At 25.8% G+C, this 23,431-nt stretch overlaps 1 protein-coding gene across 4 annotated transcripts in view; it reads left to right on the forward strand.

Moving 5' to 3' along the window:
- Nucleotides 1–1,532: 1,532 nt before the first annotated feature.
- Nucleotides 1,533–23,431, forward strand: part of LOC122711517 (cordon-bleu protein-like 1) — a 64,540-nt gene continuing 42,641 nt past the window's right edge. For 2 of the 4 annotated variants that reach the window (XM_043930346.1, XM_043930345.1), the window contains exon 1: nt 17,421–17,740. Coding sequence is in view for 2 of the 4 variants with exons in the window: in XM_043930344.1 (XP_043786279.1) it covers nt 7,338–7,477 (140 nt within the window). In the remaining 2 variants the exon portion in view is untranslated. Of the gene's footprint in view, nt 1,691–7,193; nt 7,478–17,420; nt 17,741–23,431 lie in introns of those variants that run through there. The other 2 variants (XM_043930344.1, XM_043930347.1) reach the window with 2 other exon arrangements.

Genomic DNA, 23,431 nt, shown 5'->3' on the forward strand with positions numbered 1-23,431 from the left:
ATTATTATATTGCGCGGAAACACGATGTTTTATATCGATTGTATTTACGATAATATATATACACATTCATAAATGAAAAATTTTGACTTTTTTAAAATAATTTTTTAATTAAAAAATTATTTAAATAATTATAAAAAAATTTTATAAATATGAATTAAAATTTTTTATAAAAAAGAAAATTACAAAATTTTATTTTTTATTTATTTGAAAGTTTATTTATATTTGAAATTTATAAAATATAATTATTTTATAAAATTAATTTATAAAATATAATTATAAAATATAATTCGTAATATTTTTATATTCGTAATATCATATATAATATTTTAAAAAATTATTCTATAAGTATTGAAAAAGATAATTTGATATAAAATTTGATATAAAATATTTATAAATACAATAATAAAAGATATTTATAACAATATATTAATAATTTGATAATAATTTTCATAATAATAATGAATATATGAAAATCAATTGGAATACTCATAATACTCAAAATACAATTGGTGCATTAAAAAATCTTACATATTCATTAAAATATTTATAATTCGTTTTTTAAAATTAATTATCAATTTTAATAGAATTCAAAATCAATTGAAATTTGTAAATTCATTATCTTTTTTACAAAAATTTAAATTAAAAAAAAATATTTAAAAGAATATTTTAATATTCTATAATATGTATTTTAAAAATTTTTAGAATTTTTTTTCAAAACTAATATTTATGATAATAACTGTAATTAATTTATTTTATTTATTTTAAAAAACTTCATTAAAATAAAAAAATAAAACGTCAATGTTGCATGTAAATAAGTTAATACATGTAAATATAAATTTTTTTCAAACGAATAGCGAGCGGCCAAGCAGTTAGGCTGGTCTGCATTGGCCGCGACAGTCTGTATGTTCTCAGTGCACTTTAATCATTAACTGGATAAATATCGTTGTAAACTTTTCTTAGTATTGATTTTGTAATTTGAAAATGTTTAACAATTATAATTTTGAAATCAAGAGATTTCATAATTTGAGAAAAAATATTTTCATCATGATTAGATATAAAATATTTATAAATATAAAATTATTATTATTAGATATAAAAAATATATAGAATATTTCATTTTTAACTGAAATTTCAAAATTAGTTAATATAAAATATTTTATATTTTCAATTAAATTTTATATAATGTTTCTTAATTATTGTTTCACATTTTTTGTTTTACTATTTTTTTAATTCTAATGAAATATATTAGTAAATTTGAACTTGGTTATTATTTTCTATTTAGAAATTTATATTATAGCGTATGTTATTTATATTTTTAATAAAATTTATAGATAATAATGTATTAACATTTTATTTTAGCATTTCATTCACATTTTAAAAATATTTTAGATATAAATTATGATTGACAGTTAAAAATTCGATGTCGATTGTAAACTTCAGTTTCTCATTCGATGGTGTTCGAGATGCTTCGATTTATCGCTGGTTTACGATACGGTACGAATATCAATTAAAAAGATGAAATATTTTAACAATACAAAATGATATTTCACTGTGAATTTTGTGATGTGTAGTGAATAATAAAAAGAAAATCTACGAAGATTTATAATAGGGAAATGATATTGGCAACGTAAAGAAATATTTCAGTTAGAAGCTAACCTACTGAAATTTAATATTGATACATCTCGTTCAGGTAAGCTATAAAATGACTATTTTTCGATATATTATATATAAGAAAAATTATATATGTATAATTATTTGCATATATAATAATAAATACAATAATCTATAGATTTTTCTTAAAATTTATGAGTGAAAAGAAAAAAGAAATTGATGCAATAAATAACGAAATTGATAATAATAATATATAAATAATAATTTATATAAATAAAACGATTAATGGAAATACAGATAACCATAAACACTGAATGATATGATTATTTATATAAATATTAGCATTGTAATACAAATATAGAGATTAACATAAACAAGAATAATATCATAATATAAATACAAATTTATCATATATATGTATCATATATATCACTCGATTCTGAATATAGAAAAATGTTATATGTTACCGGAATAATTAAATAGAACAGAATTGGATTATTCCAGTTATAGATAATTTTGAGATTTGAATCATTCTCTCGCATATTTTAGTCTTGATTCTGTTGCATTAAGGATTCAAATATAGATTACAAAATCCAATTTTCCCTATGTATTACAATAGAATATGTGCGGAAGAAACGTCTAAAAGGAGATTCAGTTTATCGTTGCACAGCGAGAGAATGTTGTATGCGGCGCAAAGTAATAGGAATGTCAGCTCTATATTACAACGTGTCCAACGAAGCATTGTGTTTGAGGAATGCGCTCTGACTGAGCCACGCTTTCTAAGTATTTTCAAACTTCTTTTTTCACATGTATTTCCTTCATCATATAATCGGTTACGAAGTATTAATAAATAGTTCGAGTTCATTTATAAAAAATCTATGCCATGCAATGAAATCGGCAATTGATTTTGAACATTGTGAAATTAAAAAAACTAAAGTTTTCATATGAAAGGATTTAATAGTGATTAATAGTATACTATATAGTATGTTATATATTTTTTTTATTTAATCTTTAATGAGACTGATTTATAAATCTTGAATGCTGAATATAATTTATAAATTTAAAAATAGTAAATATAGTATTCTAGGATTCGTTTATAATCCTAATTAATGTAATGAAAATATCTCTAAAAAATGGTTGAAAATGTTATTTTTAATTCTTAAATTTTAAATTGGATCAAAATGAAATATCTGGATAATTTTTATCTATTCAAATAATCTTTCGAGATATTTGAGCATTTCAAAATCAATAACTATAAAGTCTATTTTTTTTCTATCAAAAATCTACTATATGTATTATATTATAGATACAACTATTATGTATCTGAATATTATAATCTCAGAAAACTAAAGAAATTCAAAATGAAGATGATTATATGAGAATTTTTTCATATTTCTAATTATCTATAAGAAAATCGTTAAACAACAAAATATAATTAGTTTGAAAAAATTATTATAGAAAAATGTATAGTAGACCTGTCAACATAGTTATCTAATGTTTTTCTGCGAATATTTACATAATTGATCGATCTGGTTGATTATCATAATGTACTGGTGCATCCGCGTCTCACTTTTATGCTAATTCGCAATTCGCTTTCGTGACTAGCTCACGTTGTTTATCTGTTTATTCATCGGTTGAGGATGCGCTTTGCAACGTGAAAATATTAGCGTAATTTCTATGATGGAGCCAAAGTGGAGGTTACCATAACTCTTATCTTTCTCATGGGCGAATTTTATAATATTGTTGCACTGTTATTATACGGAAATATGTTTTACTAACCCTTTCTACAGATATTACCGATATTAGTTACATATGTTTTACAAATGGTTGCCTATTTTGATGAAAAATATAAGTGGAAATTTAATGGAACTATAAATGATATATGAATGTAGTTTAATTGAGCTATTTAAATCTCTTTTGATTACATATTTTATATTCTTAAAAATTCTAGAGATTAGGAGTTGATTAGCTAAAATTTTTTCTTCTAAATTTTTCTAGGTTTGTTCATTTATATTCTTTATTTATTGCAATAAATTATTATTTCTTTGAAGTTATTTGATTGAAATCTGTTTTATCCAATACATAAATAATTTGAACTAAGATTAAAATTCTGAGATTATTGATATATTTAAATATTTATTCTAAATTGGATTAAAAAAATTATAATTATATTCTTTTTATTAAAAAAGTATAAATAATTAAAATCTTTAAATTAAAATCTTCATGGAATCAAAATTGTTTTATACGTATTTAAAGATTCATCAATCAAGATAGTTTTTTCTACTGAATTTATATTCACGTTTTATTATCCTTGGTTGGGACACTTTTATTTCATAAACGTCACATTGCATAGCAACAAACCTCTGGACCGGCTGGTGCATCCTAGCGGTCAGTGCAACATAACTGCATTTACTGCTGGCACAGCCGACTTCTCAGACTGCACAACACATTACCATATATCTCTGATGTGCACTATATATCAGAGTCTCATAAATCGAATTTTTTTGACATATGTATATGAAATTGCAGAACATATATATACATATGTATACACATAGTCTTAATTATTTCTAAATTGTCAAGAAAATAAATAAAAATTTAAAGAATAAAAAATACTGAGAGACTTAATAAGTTTTAAAATGTTGGATTTCATCTATACTAACTTTCAATTGAATTTTTTGAAATAACGTTATAAATTAGAAAGTTTTATATATTAGAAGACAGGAAGTTAACGGTAACAATAATTTCCTTAATAATCCATTAAATGTTAGTATGTTAATTATGTAAATCAGGCTTGAAGTTTTGACCCATATTTCGCATCCTCGTCAAAGATCATTGGTCATTTTAAATTACTTATTTATAAATTACAATCCACTGCATTTTGTAATTTGAAATAAATATTAATAAACATTAATTATTCTGAAATATATATATAAATTTTTTGGAAACTCTATATCTTCAAATAATAAGCGAAATTTAGAAAATACAGAACAGTATAGAATAGTACAGAAGAAATACTAATAAATTTTCTATCCTTCGTTAGCTCAAATTCAAAACAAAAATCATTGAACCATCTAGCATCTGATATTATTTTTAAAAAAATTCCCTGATATTAAATGTGACCATGCTTTTTTTAATATTGCATAATTTTTTTATCACAGGATAACGTTGACAAGAAAAAATTACAAATGTTTAAAAAGGAAAAAGGAAAATTCAGAAGAGATACTAATACATCTATGTTAGCTATTCAATCCAAAGGAAGGGAAGTGCATTCCGCGTGAATTCTGCTGCCAAGTCTATCCGTTAGACACCGAATGAATAATTTATTAGGAAGAATCAAGCTTGAATCATCACTATATCCACTGAATTCATCTTGTCTGAGAATCGTTTCTAATTGGTTGTTAGCGATGATCATTTCTTGACCAGTCCGATATTAATCAGGGTGGTTATTTGATAATAGAGTTAGATCATAATACTAATCTGTATTATTTGGAAAATCGCGTATATACATGATTTCGATTTCATACTCAGATACATGAGGCAACGGAATGAACTGAAAAATTAATTTTTCAACGTAATATCGATGATAAAATGTTTTCTAAATAATTTAATTATTTTTATTATGTATGGAATAGTTAGTTCTTGTTAAGAAGACTACAAAAAATATATATCATTATATATCAAATGTAATATATTTTTATTGTGTTTGTAATTCTAATTTATTATGACAAATTATCATTTGTTTTTTTGTAAATTTTATTAATAGATTATATTTTGTTTTCTGTTTTGTTTGTTTTTATATATTTTAGGTATCAATGATTCTACTAATATTAAAGATAATAGAAGAATAGATAAGTTAAGAAATTATAGAGAAAAAAATGATTCTATTTATGATTAAGTTTAGAAAAATCCGTATAGAAATATTACAAGATTGTCTTAAATAAAACGTATAAATTTAATCTTCTTTTAGTTAATGTTAGAGTTAAAATATGATTTCATTTTAATTTTGAAGGCTGTTTTCATTTCTTGGATATGGATGAAATCAATCATAAATTAAAATCTATAATAAAAAAATGGATCAAATATTTTTTCAAATATTATTTTCTCAAAAATTTTCATTGATGATTAATATATTCTTTTTTGTTAGCATTAAATTAATTTGACAATAATTTTTTTATGAATAATTAATTTTAATTATACGAATTTTGGAAAAAAGAGAGAACAATACCATAATGAATAACCATGATTACCAAATGATAAAAAAAATCGAAAAAAAAAAAAGAAAATAATAATATAATCAATTGATTAACAAGGCGAATGTGTAAAATTTAGAGAGCATGCTTGAAACGCATAATTAATTTTTATTAACGGTATTACATAATTCTGACACTAACAACGTTTTCTCATCGTATTCGGATTCCAGGTGAAAAGTGGGCAGAACTCGAAAGTGACGATTACATGAACGCCTCGACAAACATTTTTGTTATTCCTATCTCGTTCTTTCTATTTGAAAATTCGAATCGGTTGGCGATTCTCGTCTACTTCATTTTCGATTCGAGAATCGCGCAGTGACGCCGATTTGGCGCCACGTATATACCATCGAGATATCTATTGGGAATTCGAAACAATCTTTAATTCCTGGCATCAAATGCAGATTCCAATACATTAAAAAGCTCTTCTTGCTCATTATTGATCATTCGATTATTGATTACTGTTATTTTTAATATTACAAAAAGGAAATATTGTAAAGATTCTTTTATAATAGATACGAAGGAAAATAATTTTGGGATTGTTTTTATATAAATTTTGTATTTTCAGAATGATTCATAGTTTCTGGAGATTTTTTTTCATTTTTTATTCTGCAAAAAATGATATAAACTTTAAAAGTTTAACAATTAAAAGGTTTTCTTTTAAATAAATTATAGGTTCAGTAAGTTATTTGATTTATTTATGTCGCATAGTTAAATTTAAAATTCCGTTTAAACTAATTTCCAATTTAAGATTTAAATAAAGATAATAAATTGTTTAAAAAAACGTACAAAAATTATAATAAAAAAACTATTTTTTCTCTCTAGATTAAATTAGAATAGATTTAAAGAAAAAGGGAAAAAAATAAAAATATGAAAATACCGGTAAAACAAGTGGAAAGCAAGTGGCAATTAAAGAAACGGCATTTAACGAAATATATGCGGGACCGTGGCTGGTAGCCGGTGCCCCCGTAATTTTCGTGGGGGTCATTATCACCGGGCGCACTTGCGCCCGAGGAAGAATTCCGAACGTAGTCTTCAGTACAGTTATAACTCCGCCACGAGTCTGACGTCTCTCTCTCGTCGCCTCTGACAATCGACTTGCAGTCGCGGTTCCGCTTCGTTCTAAGTCGCATCCGGCCATTCTTCGAGTTGATAAAACTATAACTCAACTATAATCTAATTTTCATATATAATTATCAAACGAATTTAATTTATATTTGATTTAATATCAAATGTATTCCTAAAAATATTTATACTTAATATAAAGTTAATAACAAGTGATTATACATATATATATTCATCACTGATAAAAGAAACTGTGATTCTGTTCAGGTTGATGTAAACTTAAAAAAATGACCAATTACCAGAGGACATGAAGATGCACAGAGTGTGTTTTGGTACTCAGTTATGAGGTAGAATGAGAAACAGAGAATCCAAGTGAGAGAAAAAGAAAGTGTGACGAAGAAAGAACCAAAGATGTTGTGTTTGAAGAAGCGGAGGACGTACAGTTTCACGCATGGTGTTTGCACGGAACTGCCTAGGCGATCGAAAGAGGACAATCATCGGTACGAAGGGTCCTTGAACATGGCTATTACGACATTGCCTCGTAAGAACAGGTGAGTCACCTTTTCCTGTTGATTTGACTGTATAGTTCAATCTAATCCGTCATAAAGACAAGTGATCAACAGTTGTAAATTAAATTTTTTAGGATTTTTATCTTTGTCATTTCATCATATGAATTTATGAATTATGAACGCTTTGATGTCAAGTATTTGAAATGTTTTACATGTTTTGAGAAGGATACCTTAAATATATTAAATAGTTCTATTATGCTAGGGCATTAGGAATCTTTTATACATATAATTTTATTAGATTTTATTTTATTCATATTCCTAAATATTTAAATACATTGATAATATAATTTTATACTTTAAATCCTTAAATAATTAGTTTTAAATATTTAATAATTAAAATATTTAATTAATTAATTTCAAATATTCATTTCTTGAATTCATATTTTTATCTGATTATTTCAAACATTTAAAGAATTTAAATCCTTAATATTTTTAGATATATCAGAATTATTATTATTTGATGTTAAGATTTTTCAATTACTTCAAATCTTATTAGTACATCATAATATTGGAATAGAAACAATATTGGAATATTTCAGACGTTAGCTAGTAGGTACTAGTAGAATCTTATAGGTACTTAGCTCGTATGTTTTCGACAAGATCTCTGACCAGTCAAGCTTGAGAAAAGTAAGTCGCAACGCGAAGGTCAACCGGAGGTAAAAGTAGGTATCGTTCGATACTGTTGGACAAGTGGAATAACTTCCTACGCATGCACTGATGGAATGATCTCCGATTGCCCTCAGGATGTTGCACCCTATGTATCCGTGGAACGCAGTCACGTGTGACATGCAATTTTATACATGTGGGAGGTAGCATTTCCTTTTAATCGAAAACGATTCCCTTAAGAGAACTTTACTGTTGCATCAACTTTATTTTCATTCTTCTCATAGATTACTCTTGTAAATCGATAGATTATTTATTATATTTTTATTTCAATTCTAGATACATTGTAATTGATCTTACAATCATCTGAAGACAAGTTATAGTATTGACCGAGAAAGATTGTTGGAAAATATTTTTTTTCTCATTTGAAGAAGATTATTATTGAAATATTAGATTTTAAAAATATAGATCTTATAAATTAGAAAATCCTTGTATTTGGAATTTTATTAGGATAAGAATATTTTTTCATTTGTCTGGGAAAAATTAAGGTTCATATATTATATATATGATTATCTATCTTACAAATTGGAATCTTTCTTAGACATGAAGTAAAATATAACATGAGAGTATTGCACTTATTCTGTTGTCAAAGCATCTTTTTTATTCATTTGAGAAAAATTAATATTTATAAATGGAATATTAAATTCAATATAATATTTTTTGCATTTTATTTGATTTTTTTTCACAATTTATTAATTTTTTTTTTATTAAACTTTATCAAATTGATATCTACGTAAAGTTTATTTAAAATTCTACATCAAATTTTAAATTTTAAATTGTTTGATCAAAATAAAATAAGAGATAAGGAAAAACAAATATGAACTAGAAGAAATCTTTCATTGATAAATTTTAAATAGGTAATTTCCAATTCCAATAATGCAAAGCAAGACCAATATATATAATAATATAATTTCTATTATTATTATGATATTGTTAGAAGATTTTTTGTTTTTAATCAAATCAGATTTATTTACATACATTGTTTAATATGAATGTGTAAAATGGCCGCAAAAGATAAATTTGAATACGGTGATTAGTGTTTGCTACCGTTAGAGATGGAAGGAAAAGACAAGAGCAACGGTGCGAATCATAATTGCAATATTAATTTTGCGTAAATTATTAATCATTTTTTTATCTTCAACGCCAACCATATTCTCAAGCTAAAACAAAGTGTTCCGGTTCGAAACTCGGGTGTTCATAATGATGCATCATTATTAAATGATTATCGTTCGTTTCACTGACTCTTCTTCGTTTGTTAAGATTATGAAAAAAATAGAAGAATATTTTAAAATATGTAAAATATCTATTTTTTTCTTTTTACAAAAAGAAGTAAAATATTTGCATTTTTCATAGAGATAAAAAATATTGTTTATGATATACACATAATGATTTTAATTGAAATTCTCTTACTGACAGAAAAAAAGTGTAGAAACTTATTGTATAACAGTATCTATTAATCTTAAAATGTTGTGGAATTTTATGAAGGTATTGGCTACCTTGTAGGTGAAAGCGAATATTGATTAAACGAATAATAAACGAATAATAATAATAAAATTTATATTATTTGAAACAGTATGAAAATAGCAAATGATGACTTTACTTTTAACTTGATACTTGTCTAATAAATGTTCTTTTCTGATCTTTCTCATTTGATACTTACTTATGTGTATTAACCAATTGTTAATTATTGAAAAAATTAATTTCATATAAATATTTTTAGTATTTTTTTATTTTTGTTACCATTCAAGGATAATATAGCCAAAATGAGACTTACCTAAAATGATAAATCAATTTCGTAATTCTATTTTTTTTTTTTTCTCTTCTTCTTCAGTAATTGATTTTACCTTTTACCATTTATCTAGTTTATCGTGTTCGTCCTCTTTCAATAGCCGTGCAAGAAGGTTACGTGAGTCAGAGTATGGGCGTCGTGATTGTGCCTTATCTGGTATCGTTTCCTTCATCTTAGTTTTTTTCTTAGCTGGAAGTACCTTTGGAATCGTGTCAGCATGCTTAATTATTATTAATCAACATATAAAGCGGTATTAGTTCTTCTTTGTCATCCATCTTTTTTATAAAAAAGTATATAGGATATATTATATAACATACATTATATATTGAGAAAAATTTCTTATTTTGAAATCCAATTTCTTTAATATAAATCAATTAAAAAAAAAAATATATATATATATATATAAATCAATTAATATTGTATACATTGTAGATGCAATATTCAAAATAAGAATATTGAAAGAATTTTGAAAGGATTGTTATTATATTGCAAAATATCGTTGAAAATACTGTGTCGAAATAATGTACGTTGAATTAGGAAATTGGAAAGTTGAATAATTAGAAAATCGTGGATTAGAAAATTGCATGTTAATATTTGGAATATATTGCACTGCAATAAAGTGAAAAATAAAGTAAAAATTTAAATATATTTTTCAATATATTTGCAAGAAATCAACCTACCATTTATTGAAGAAAAATCATTTTATCAAGTTAGTCTTCTAGTTAATTATATTTCGTACCGTATTAATCTTCGCATTAATCTAACTACACTTATCGACGATAAGAAACTCTTTGTAATTCTAATTTTCAAGAACTTCTTGAAAATTACTTGCTCATTGCATAATTTTCTATTTCTAGTTGAACATTCAGTTGTTGCGTAGTAGTATTGAAATAATAATTTTACAATAAAACAACTCTTCAAATATCTAAGAGATTATAAAAATCTGTATTAATAGGAAACAATTATAGAAATAATAAATTACAGATTATTAAAGATATATCAGAGATTTTCTAATAAATTAGTTTGAGTAAAATGGTAAAAAATGAAATAGTAAATTTTTAAAATTTAATACTAGAGAGATATTTGATATCAAAATTATTATAACAAACCTAATAATGTACTCTTAAGATCTGATACCAAAATTATTTCCTGTGGATCATAAATTGTGCATGTCGAAGATCTTTTATGCAGTTAAATTTAAGTCCTCTTTCACTCGTAATTCTTCTAGCAGGCAGATCCATTGTTGCTCAGATAAGATGGTTCCAAAAGCTAGATTCTCACAATACTCCCGTTTTTCCTTAATAAAAAGAGCCTCTTCTCTTTTTCTCTCTCTCTCTTCGAATGCAACAGAAGATTAATGCGCGATTGTCCGGCTGGTAAACTAATTCCGGCTCCTGGAGTATGTTGGACATAGATTAACGTTTCTTTCCATGAGTGAACCGCTATCTTCAATCGATCTTTACTCTCGGTCTATGGTATCGTTTCTAGTGTTTTATACGTGTATATTATACAAGGTACCTTAGATAAAAGTAATAATAATTACTTATAAGAGATTGTACTCGCTATCCTCAAATATATCTCTCTTCTTATTTCTTCTTCTTGTTTAAATTACTTTGATTCATTTTTTGATTTTGATAATAACTCAACTCTTTTGAGACAATTTTTTCTTTCTTTTAGCAATTAATACAATATTATAATACAAATATAAAAATAAACTTAATCATTCTATGTTTCAGTAGATTTTTTGTCAATAATACTACAATACAATAAAAATTCCTTTTATTGTATTTAATGGATTTCATCAAAAGGATACAAACTTCTTGTGAATGAATTATAATAAACATCTAATACTATTATGTACCAGTGACCTCATTAAGTATGTATTACTATCAAATCTTGGGATCACATTAATAATTCAATAAAAGTGGGCATGGTGCACAAGCTTCTCGTGAATGAAGTCAAACAACAGCGGTTTAAGCAAGCACGTATCCTTGGTGGTGTCCCTCATTATCGGCGAACGACATTCCACGTAACAACGACCGACGACATAATTTCCATTCCGAATCGAGACTCGTTCAAAGCGAGCGACCATCGACTGGCATAGAAAGTGCTTAGGTAACCTTAACACCATGCTTATCGGACGGCATGCCAACAAGAAAATCAGTCCAACCGATGAATTTTTACTTAACCAGATCCCATGAAAATCGAAACTTGATCAGTTTCTCCAGTCCATTTCAACACTTGTCCTTATACTCTCTTTCTTCTCTTCTCTTGGAATGTTCTCTTGATTATTCATCAAATTTGTCTTAAGAAGATTATTGTACTTGGACGTTCTACTTGTTCTTTCAACGTGGTTTTCTTGAGATGCTTGGCCGGTTAAATTTAAATAGCAATATCTTTGTATTATTAACATGAACTTTCTCGCCGAGGTTTGATTGGCACTGTTTAAACAATGATCTTTCAATGGTCAAGTGACTTTTTGTGTATTTCTGCGTCAAGAGAAATTTTAAATTAACATTTTTATATTTCTAAAGAACCAGTTCTATTTAATTATCAAAATAATAATCAGTGTTTGATATTTTGTTTTATTTATAAAAAGCTTGTGCACCAGATTCATATTTAAAGAATTAACATCAAAAATATATAGATTTGTATAAAATCAACTAATAAAAAATTAACAAAATAGAATTCATTTTTATTGTAATAAAAATTAATTACTAATTAAATCAATTATTCAATGAGTACGACTTTTAAACATTCTTATTATTTATTTTCAGTTAGAAGAAATTAACAGACCACGATCATCTCGATGTCAACGAACTAAAGAAAATATTTTTATCCAGTCGCCAACAATTATTCTTCGATATCATTTTTATCATTTATTTACTCGTTTGTCCGACCAAACTATTTTCTCTCCTCACCATCATATCGTTTCTCCTGGCAACCAGCTCAGGTCAAGTTCCACTACATTAAACCCTATCATTCTAGACCGTGTATCGTGTTAACTCATCACCTGTTGCCTGGTAAATTGGCTCGTGGAACCATGGCGATCCGATCAAGACCGGTTGCCAAGAGAGAGAACGCAAAAGGGAAAAAGCGTTCAATTTAGAATGATAGCCGTGTCGTGGCGATCTGAATTCACTCCATCGATTCCATCGTTAAACATTGAAGACACGCATCTTTTTGGCACGGGGATGCATCGATGAGGATGCCCCGCCTAGTTGCAAGGAAACGATCGCTTACAAGCGTAGACGCGTTTCCAATCGTTCAGTTATTCCATCCACGGCGTTTCCGTTCTGACGGGAAGTGATATGAATTCATCGAGGTTTCATCGATTCATCGAGCGTTTGGCGGGAGCATTTCAATGGGATGGCTGCAGGTGTTCGACATTAGTTAGTCTGGAATGGTCGATAAAGAATACATTTGAAAGAAGTTTCTTCTCTTCAGCTACCAAAGTTTTATAGCTTTGGAACATTCCTTTACTTTTTTGGATTTTTTCCTTCTTAAGGAAAAATTTTTTATGACTTTCATGATTTTGTTTTTTATTATTGTCTTTCCTGGGAAGTTTTCTTTTAGTTTAATAGTTTTTATGAAGCCAATGATTTTTGAATTGAAAATTGAGCAAAGTTTAGAAGATTATTATTGATAAAGCAATGTATTTTTGCTCAAAAATTAAATCAGTGAAGCTAAATAAAAGTAATTTAAAGAATATAGATTTCAAGATGCTTTTATATAGTGATTGATTAATGAAAGAATTATAAGTAATGAATTCTTGAACAAAGTTATATAAATTCTCTATAATGCAGAAAATTATTAAAAATTTCTCAATATGGTAAAATGGCCAAAATTTTACATCTATTAAATTCTATATTGTTTATATTTTATGTAATAATCAGCAGAACAATTAATATCCTAATTTTCAAAATGACGTTATTCTCTGTACATCCATTCATCCATTTCTGCATACGAAACAGTGGGATCTGATTACATAAGAGTTAGGGATCCCGCTAATTATCCGTAATTACAATTAATTACGGCTGATGGCAGCCTCTAGCCCAGCTCTGAGAACGACACTGTTCTCAGACAATTTGTCGGCTGTGCAGAGATTGCATTTCGACTGCTTTCAAGAATGTCCTCATTACACACCGTTATCTCGTGTTCCTGCAGATCTCACACACGACTCGACGCTTCTGAAAATAACAATGAATTCGTAGAGAAAGTACCTGTGAACAATTTACATGCATGCATTCGCCTCACCTTCTCGTCACTTTACTTATACACTGTCCTTTCACTGCCATGATTTTTCTACTACCACATATATAATACCGTATTATATATTTCCTTCTTGATTAAAAACTAACTGTCTAGCATGTTGTTTCGCACTTTGAAATAATGATTCTCTTGTATTGTATCATATTGTTAGATTAGATTATGTTCATATATGCATATATGATTCTGTAGGATTTAATTATCATGGTCCAATCATTGAATAATATATGATAATATACATTATTTTCATCTATATCTTTTTAGAAAGTCTATCTTTGCGATTTAACAATTATACATATTATGCAAATGTAAAATATTGTAAAATAATATCATATTGTAGAGATATTTTCATATTTATATTTGATTTGCTGTCAAATAAGAGTCAATAAATCTATTTTACCAATATAATTACACGGCAGAATAACACGTTAATCCTGAAATTATAATACGTGAATATACGTGATATCTGTTTACATGGAAATCATAGTTTGAAAGTAAATTGAGTAAATAAATTCACATTGACAAGAAGATGGTCTTGGATGATACCAACAAGTTTTAAAATTGCGTGAAATCAAAACTTAACGAAAATGCGCAGTACATGTTCAAATATACCTTTATCTTTAGAAATCTCAATGTTTCGGAAACAGACGGAGCCATGCTTTCTAACTTTTGCCTTGTAAATCGCGCTCCATCGAAAGACGTATGCGAACCGATAATATCTTCCATTCTCGTTAATATATGCAGTGAAAACAGGTTAGAATTATTTGGTTTATCTTTTTTGTTGATATTGCATTAATAACGTGATAAATATAAATTGATGATTAATTCGATATGATCATTTCGGTTTGATTATTCATCAAAAATATAGAATTCGAAGTTTCAATAGATTGGATTTATTTGGATAGATAATTAGAATATATGGAATAGGATTAATTAGGATTAATTCAATTGAGCTAAAAAAAGCAATTAATTTTATTTATTATACGAATGGCGTAAACTATGCATGTCTCTGCGTCACTGCAATCATATTCACAATTGCGTAGATTATGTTGCATATAATGCAGGGGCTCTTTTCTATTCATTTTAGTTTATTCGATTTTCATTATTTATATGAAAAGTTATTTTATTTATAAATTATTCCGTGTGTACAATATACGGATATGTATATGCATATCTACATGTAAGAATCATATTAATTACTGAAACATAATTATTTATATGCTTTAATTCGATGTATCCGAATAAATTTTTATTAATTTTTATTCATTTTTATTAATTTTATTATTATTAATTCGAATTTTCTTCTTTTCAAAGTTCTTCGAGTTTTTTAATAAATCAATCTTTTCTTTCCTCACAAACTTATACATAATTGTTTCTAAATTTTATTTCGATTTTTATTTCAACTGATACATACCTTAAGTTATTTCTTGCGTAATAACCTATATTCTCAAAGCAAAAATTCAATTCCGGCTATATTCTATTTTTGTTAATAGTTTCTATTGAATTATCAAACTTATGAATCTTTTTTTTAATTTTTTAATTTTAGTTCAATATGAAGTTTAATATTCATTTTAAATAGTTTTTAACATTTATTTGTAATAAATTAGAAGATACAATTTATAAATTAAAATGCCTTAATCATAATGCTTTCTAAATTATAATTTTTTATTATTTTAGATTTTATCAATAAATTTTATCATATTTTATCGCGATGTATATGTTTCATTTTTAATTAAATTATAATAATTAATTAAATTTTTAAAAATAATTAACCTAATAGAATATGTGGCTCCATCATTCGTGCAACTATGTACATATGTGCAAAAGCGCGTGCCAAGCATGCGCAACTACGTAAGTGATTCGTTGCTTCGATTGTTTGCCTCGTGTTCAGAATTTAGTTTCTTATTCATCCTTTTCTTATTTTCTTGATTCAATACAACTTTTTCACTTCCCAGCCACAAAGAAAAGAGTCAATGGCAGGGTGTGACGGAGGTATACTTTTCAGAACTGGCAGTTTAACAGCTGCCACCGGTATTTTACTATGCTATCGTTGCCAACGGTCGCTGTGCATTATGCGTAACCCTCGTACGTACCCTCAGTATATTTTCAAATACGATCCTGTATGGTGTCCTTGATGAATCTGTGAAAAGAATTTGCGAAAATGGGATTAAAATTTTATCGTTTCTTCAAAATATTTCGGTAAGTCCTAATTTTTATCCAATTTGATAATCTTAATTTTATTTATTCTTAAATAATCGAACAATATTTGGTTATGCATGTTTTTTGTGTTCAATGACTTACTTTCATTTTATACATTTTTGAGATCTCAAATTGAAAGATTTTCAAATAAAATGTTAATGTAATTTCTGTAAATTAATGATCTAAAATCATAGATATGGTATGATGAAGTAATTCTTGTGTAAATTTAATAATGCAATTTTCAATGTGTGAATTGTATTTTAATCAATCTTGATCTTAGTTTTTTTCACGAAAAATATAATGAATTATTAATGAATAACAACTAATTGAACTCAACTGTGAGAAATCGCATTGACAAAAAACTTTCTCTCAATTACATATAATGGTAGGGAAAATATTTGTATAAACATTTCGTGAATAGAAATAACATATGACAGTAATAGACAAAATTGATAAATTCGTTGATGTATCTTTTAATAACATTTTTTAATAACAAATTAATTCATTATTGCAAAACAAATTAAAACTAAAAATGTGTACTAATCTTAATTCTTCTTTAAAATAATAGAAATATTTTAGTATTATTTATTTATTTATTATTTATTAAATTATTTAATCATTTAATTGTTTACTAAAAAATTAAATTATGTTGAATAACTATTAAACATAAAATAGAAATTTTTATATTAATGTATAATTAAATTTTTAAAATACATATTTTTTTCCTTTTTTTACTTTAAGATAAAAAATAATTGATCATCGATATTTAATATTTCTTAAAAATTTATGATAATATATGATAATAGCAAAAATTTTATGTTGATAAATTGCGAAAATCGTTCGTTTATTCTTAATTTCGAGAGTAAACGATGAGAGCCGAAGTTGAAAACCGAGAATACCCGAATGATTGTCGGAAAGGTACGACGAACGCGCGCGAAAACTACCGAAGTTATCCGCGCGAAAGCCGTTAGGTACGATCAGTCGTAGTTTGTCGATCAAAGAGAGAGGAGTATTAATTTTTTCTTTCCGACACGTGTGTTTAGTTCTATCATTTATATAAATTTTTGCATTTTAAAAAAAAAATTCGAAACGTTTGATTTGATTGAACTTTTTCATAACATAAGATTGTAGTTATAAATTGGGAATGTGATTGTTTGATGTGAAGTAACATAAAAATTTAAAACATTTTCTGACGAATTTATTACAAGTGTTAGTGAATAAAAAAAATTGTAAATTTATGACATTCGTGACTGGAAATGTATATTTGAGAGTCTAGAACAGAAGTTTAATAATTATCGAAATGACAAAGGAAAATTAATCGTTCGGTGAGTCTATTTCTCTTTAAATTTGTTTAAGTTTTTAAAAATTCAAATAATACAAAAAAAATATTGTCTTTCTTTTTCTTTGACGAAGTTTTAAGATTAGATAATTGGATATTTCCATTTTTACACGATAAATAATTGTAATTTTATCATTTATGCATACATAAATTATAATATTTGCAATAATTAAAATTTTTGCTTGCATAACTTTACACAAATTTCGATTTATCATTTATTTATCAAAATTGATAAAATCGAATTCTGAAAATTTTTATTTTGTACTTTAGAAATAATTTAGATTTTAATAGAAAATAGGTTATTGAGCGAATGTCCATGATGATCATGAAATGCATAGTGAATTACGTGTTATCATAACGGTAACTTTTATGATGTTTTATTTGGATAAACCACGATATAATATTATGTTGTTCCATAATATTAAATTGTCGTCTTCAAACAAAATATTTATTGCTTTTAGTTGTAAATCAATTTTTATCAATAACTTTAATTTTTCAAATGTCTTTTCTTTTTATCAATTTTCATAATTGTTCCGCAATAAACGTATATAATTTTTTCGTCAGAGATATAAATTGTCTCATGATATTGTAAGATAGTTATCCTTCTGATAAAATTTTTACGTGTTTTTACCTGATATGCTAAGATCTTGTGATAATTTTAACGTGAATATCACATAAAAATATAAACATATTCACGTTGCAAAACCGTCAGATTTGAAATTTATTCTTTATATAATTTGATATAAAATTTTATATTATAGCATTTCAAAATTAATCATATTATTTTAATCTATGAAATTTATGAAATACTTATGAAATAATATATGAAATACTTATGAATAATCTATGAAATACTTATTTTTTTCCATATTTCTCAAGGCATAATATTCTCATAATAACATATTTTATATAATAAATAATATAAATTAAAAAACGCTATTTCTAATTAATGAATCGTTCGTTAATTAATTTTCAATGATAAATTTCTATGTTTTCAAAAAAACACATTTCTTTCATTTACTTTTAATTGATGTTGAATTGATTTTAAATGCCTTTGAGATTTCATAAATCTCATAATAAGTATAAATTTATGCAAAAGTATCATCCAATGAAACATTGTATAAATGAATAATAATAAATTGATAATAATAATAATAATTACATTTTTTTTATATCAAATTACTATATCATATTTTAAAATTTAATTAAAGAAAAAAGATATTAAATAATATCAGTAGTAATTTTTTTCATCCGATATTGTAATTATTTTTATTATAATTAATTTTCATAAATAATTTTTATTATAATTAATTTTCATAAATAACAAAAAAGAAATAGTATATCATTCAAATCGTCAAATTATGTATTAGCGAATCTTATTGAAAGAACTAACAGTCAAATAAAGAGTGTGATGGTCATCATCTGTTTGTACAACTTAGCTCGTATTTGAAGTTTCCTTTTTAGTATTTCTAGTTTCTAGAATGCTATGTCGTAGATTCCGTATTTGTATAAGAATTGATCATAAGTGGTTTTTTAGTAATCGTGTGTTACGTGAAAAAATAGGGAAAAAAGAAATGCTTTGTAAGATATATGTATACGTAAAACAAATATAAATATATATATATTAAGTATATAAAATTCATGGCATAATTAATTGCCACATGGAACAAGAGAATTCAGAGAAAGTTTAAATAATAATGAAATATAATTCCAAACGAGATGTATCAAGGTTAAATGTTTCGAATATTCAACAAGATATTTATACTAGAACGTAATTTCGATCGCATGTTGTAAACACATCGTGCGTGACCTTTCCAGTGTGAATTCTGTTTGCTGGGGCCTTCGTCCCCTCTTTTTCTTTTTTTCTCATCTCTCCTTTTCCTGGAATTCGATCGAATCGAGGTAGCTATCACGTTCTGCGACACACCCGTGTTACGTGTAAAAATAGTTTTTTATGATCACTACTAGCTAGCATTCCGTTAGCTGGCAAAGTTTATGACCGACCATCTGCCCACCGAGCGGAATAATAATTATAAAATAGTCACCGATTGGTTCTAGGCGTGTTTATCCGTCGGCCATATTGAATTTCACGTTCTCAACGAATTTTAATAGACTTTTTTATTCGATTATTTGATTCAGCGTTAGTCAGAATGTTATTAAATAATTATTAAACAATTTTTTAATAAATGCTTAATTCATTGTGATAATGATAAAAAAATATATTAAGTGATTACGTATATAATGATTACATATATATACGCCTTAATTATAGCGGATGTTTAAATAATTATTATTCGATAATTAAAGAGATAAATTTATAATGATAAAATCGAATCATACAAGAATATGTTATGCAAGTAAAATAATATTACTAATTTAATATGCTATCAATAAATATAATTTTGAACATTATCTTATCGAGTTTAGATAATTATTTAGACTATTCGTTATCGGATCGATTATTTTGAATATGTTCATTCATCTTTTTCTCTCGTTTTTTGGATTCCTGTTGGATTTGCAATGTATAAAATATATTGCAGATGCACGGACACTTTCGCCGTCGACCGGCCAGGTTTTTGCTTGTCAGGTGTATGTATGTGAACAAACATCCTGGCCTTGATTTGAAAATCTGGGCCACGGTGCACCTCGTATCAGTGTCGTAATCAGACTGTATACAATGACTTATTGCATACGTTTATCTTTCGGCTTTTTCTATCCATTGAAAACCAATTTACTCTATCTTGTGTACGATCACTATTAAACTAGTTGTATACTATGCATATGTGTATAATATACTTGCATATATATTGAACTTAGGAAAAAAATAAATTGGTATCAGTTCAAATTTTTAAATCATTTTAGAAAAAATTATAAATTTCTTTCTTGGTACTTTTTTTATCATTATTATTAGAATTTCTTTTTTGAATTTATTTTTTTTATTATTACTTTTGGAATTCTCTTTTTGATATTTTTTTTGGACAGTTTTATTTATTATTGAAATATTATTTTAAAGTTGTCAAACTGATTATATTTTCTTCTAAAATATTTCTATATACGTCAATTTCATAAAGGTAAAATATAGGTAATAAAAATTCCTAAATAGGACATTATAATTTAGAAAATTATTTAAAAAAAAAATAATTGTTTTCTTATATACGGAATTTTATTATTTTTTTGCTCTGGTAATTTCCTCCAAATGATTATCTCTGAAAAAAATTTCCACAGTGAAGGCAAACTGCAATCAGGAAACTTGCACTGTCACTTCCCATCGTTATAAATCGTTGTCTATCCTGTTTGGATGACCAAGACTGATCATCAATAAATAATTAACGATATCAATGATAGTATTTTGTATTAAATTTCAAATATCTATCTTACATACCGTGCTTTCATAAGTAAGTCAGTTGAATTTAAATTGAACAAAATTATTTAGCTGTTTTATTAAAATTTTTTCTTCAATATGAATTTATCTATTAATAAGGAATCAAGGTTTTTCATTATTAAAAAAAAAAATAGGCTTTCAGGATGTGCAACGATTAATTTCTCATGAAACTTTCCTTTTCTTATCCTATTTCCTGTTTTTGGGATTTCTCAATTTCCTATAGTAGATGTTCATTATTCGTAGATAATTGATAAACCAGTTTTTGAATAAGTTGAATGGACATATTAATAATCTTATAGCGAAACACCTTTTATTAAAAAAAAATAATTTTTTCTTTAGTCATTTTTTAGCTTTCTCTTATATTATTATGAAGTGAAACTAGTAATTTCAAAAATCGATGATTCTAGTAAATATTTATTTAAATATAGTCCATAAATTAATTGTTATATATTATTTAAATTGTCATTTTTAAATTATTTCATTTTTAGATTATTTTTTTTTAAGCTACTTTTAATTTTTTTTAAAATAATAAAGAAAATATTAACATAAGAAGATTAATTAAAAATAAAAACAAATTTAAAAATTAATATGCAAAAATATTGATTGTCGCTTATTTATTAAGTTATAAAACACTTTAATTTTGTAATAGATAAAGCAAGATGAAGATAGAAACATCTTTGTCAAACATATTTCATTATAAGATATTGTCTTTTCATATCTCTTCAGATAGTATTTCGATATGACTCGTGGAGTATATAACTTGCGGTACAGAGATTTCATGTTTCTTCAAGTCATTACTTTGCATTATAAATTATAATCGTTGAATCTCGTTAAAGATGTTTGTTTGATATTTTTAAAAGACTTTATATATTTCTTCCGACAATGAATGACTATTTATTTATTTTTTACAAAAAGATTCAAACCAATAGAATATAGAAAATTTTGAAAATAAAATTTTGTTAAATTAACTTAGATTAAACTAAACAAAATTTTAAAAATATTCGAAAGAGATATTATTAAAAACAAAAGTCATTTTCATTTTTGTTTATCGCTGAATGAAACGGTGGAAAGAGAAAATCCTTGAACGTGAACGGGAATAAACTATGAATCTTGCGGTACATCGGGGTACGGTTTATGTACCGTTCCTTGCATGATGATGTAACACATAGATATATTATAATCTATATTATTTGCAATTAGTCTATATTTTTTTTTTATATCGTACCGTTAAATATAAAAAAAATAGGAGAGACAAGAAAATTAACTTTTAAAACTTAATGTTCTCAAATTAAATATATTTTATTTTTTGTTAGTTTGATATTTAAAAATTTTTAAATGTCTTTTTAACTAATTTACGATCAAATTATTTATATCATTTTATCTACGGAAATAATCATGCGTAAAAATTCTTCCGAAAAAAAATAGAATTTTACAAGTCGTATTTAAGTAGTCATGATTTGTTTGTTCTCGATTCGTTTACGTAAATGCGGAAAAGAAAGGAAAAAAATGCACGCAGTCTACATGACTTCACGTTCGTAGGAGCACGTATATTCTCGCATGTATTTAACATTTACAAGAAATGTTGAAGACAAATGAACAAAAGAAAGAGATAGCATAGCTTTCTCAACTCAATTTTTTTCCCCCCCCCCCGATTTTGTCAAGGTCACGGGAATTTGTCGCGCGCAGTTGCATTTTGTATGCAACTCGAAGCAGACACGTAAGATAGACCGTTATTCGCTTTGTATTGTAGATCTTACCATACTATACGTAGTGTACGATAAAATGGACAAGTCAGTACAGATTGTTTCAAAGATTGTTCGCAGTTGACAATATTTGAAGAAATAAGATGCATACAATTATGCATTATTTCAGCGTTATTATTAATATTATAGATTATGAATAAAATTTTCTACATTTATTAAAATTTCAAGAATTAAATTCACTTTTTGAGATTAGACAGAAGGATATAAAAAATTTAGGATTATTAAAACGGATTATTTAGCTAAGAATATTCTAACGTTGAAAATATTGAACTAGACGACGATGTATCCTTTCTGGACAATTCCGTGACTTATAAAGACGATCTAACCAAGAAAAAAATGAACTCTTGCGGATTGTGTTTTACAGTTACTCAATCAATGACTATTTTTAGTCCTTTTGAATATTTATCAAAGTTTTCCTTGCCTTTCTCCCTAATTTTTTTAATATTACTAGATCGTATTATTTGTCTAAACTCTTTAATATCTTTTTTCTTCAAGTATTAGATCTGTACAATCTTATTTATATATATGTGAA

Source organism: Apis laboriosa, unplaced genomic scaffold (assembly GCF_014066325.1).
Source record: "Apis laboriosa isolate Shangri-la unplaced genomic scaffold, ASM1406632v1 scaffold170_cov151, whole genome shotgun sequence".
NCBI classification, from domain to species: Eukaryota; Metazoa; Arthropoda; class Insecta; order Hymenoptera; family Apidae; genus Apis; species Apis laboriosa.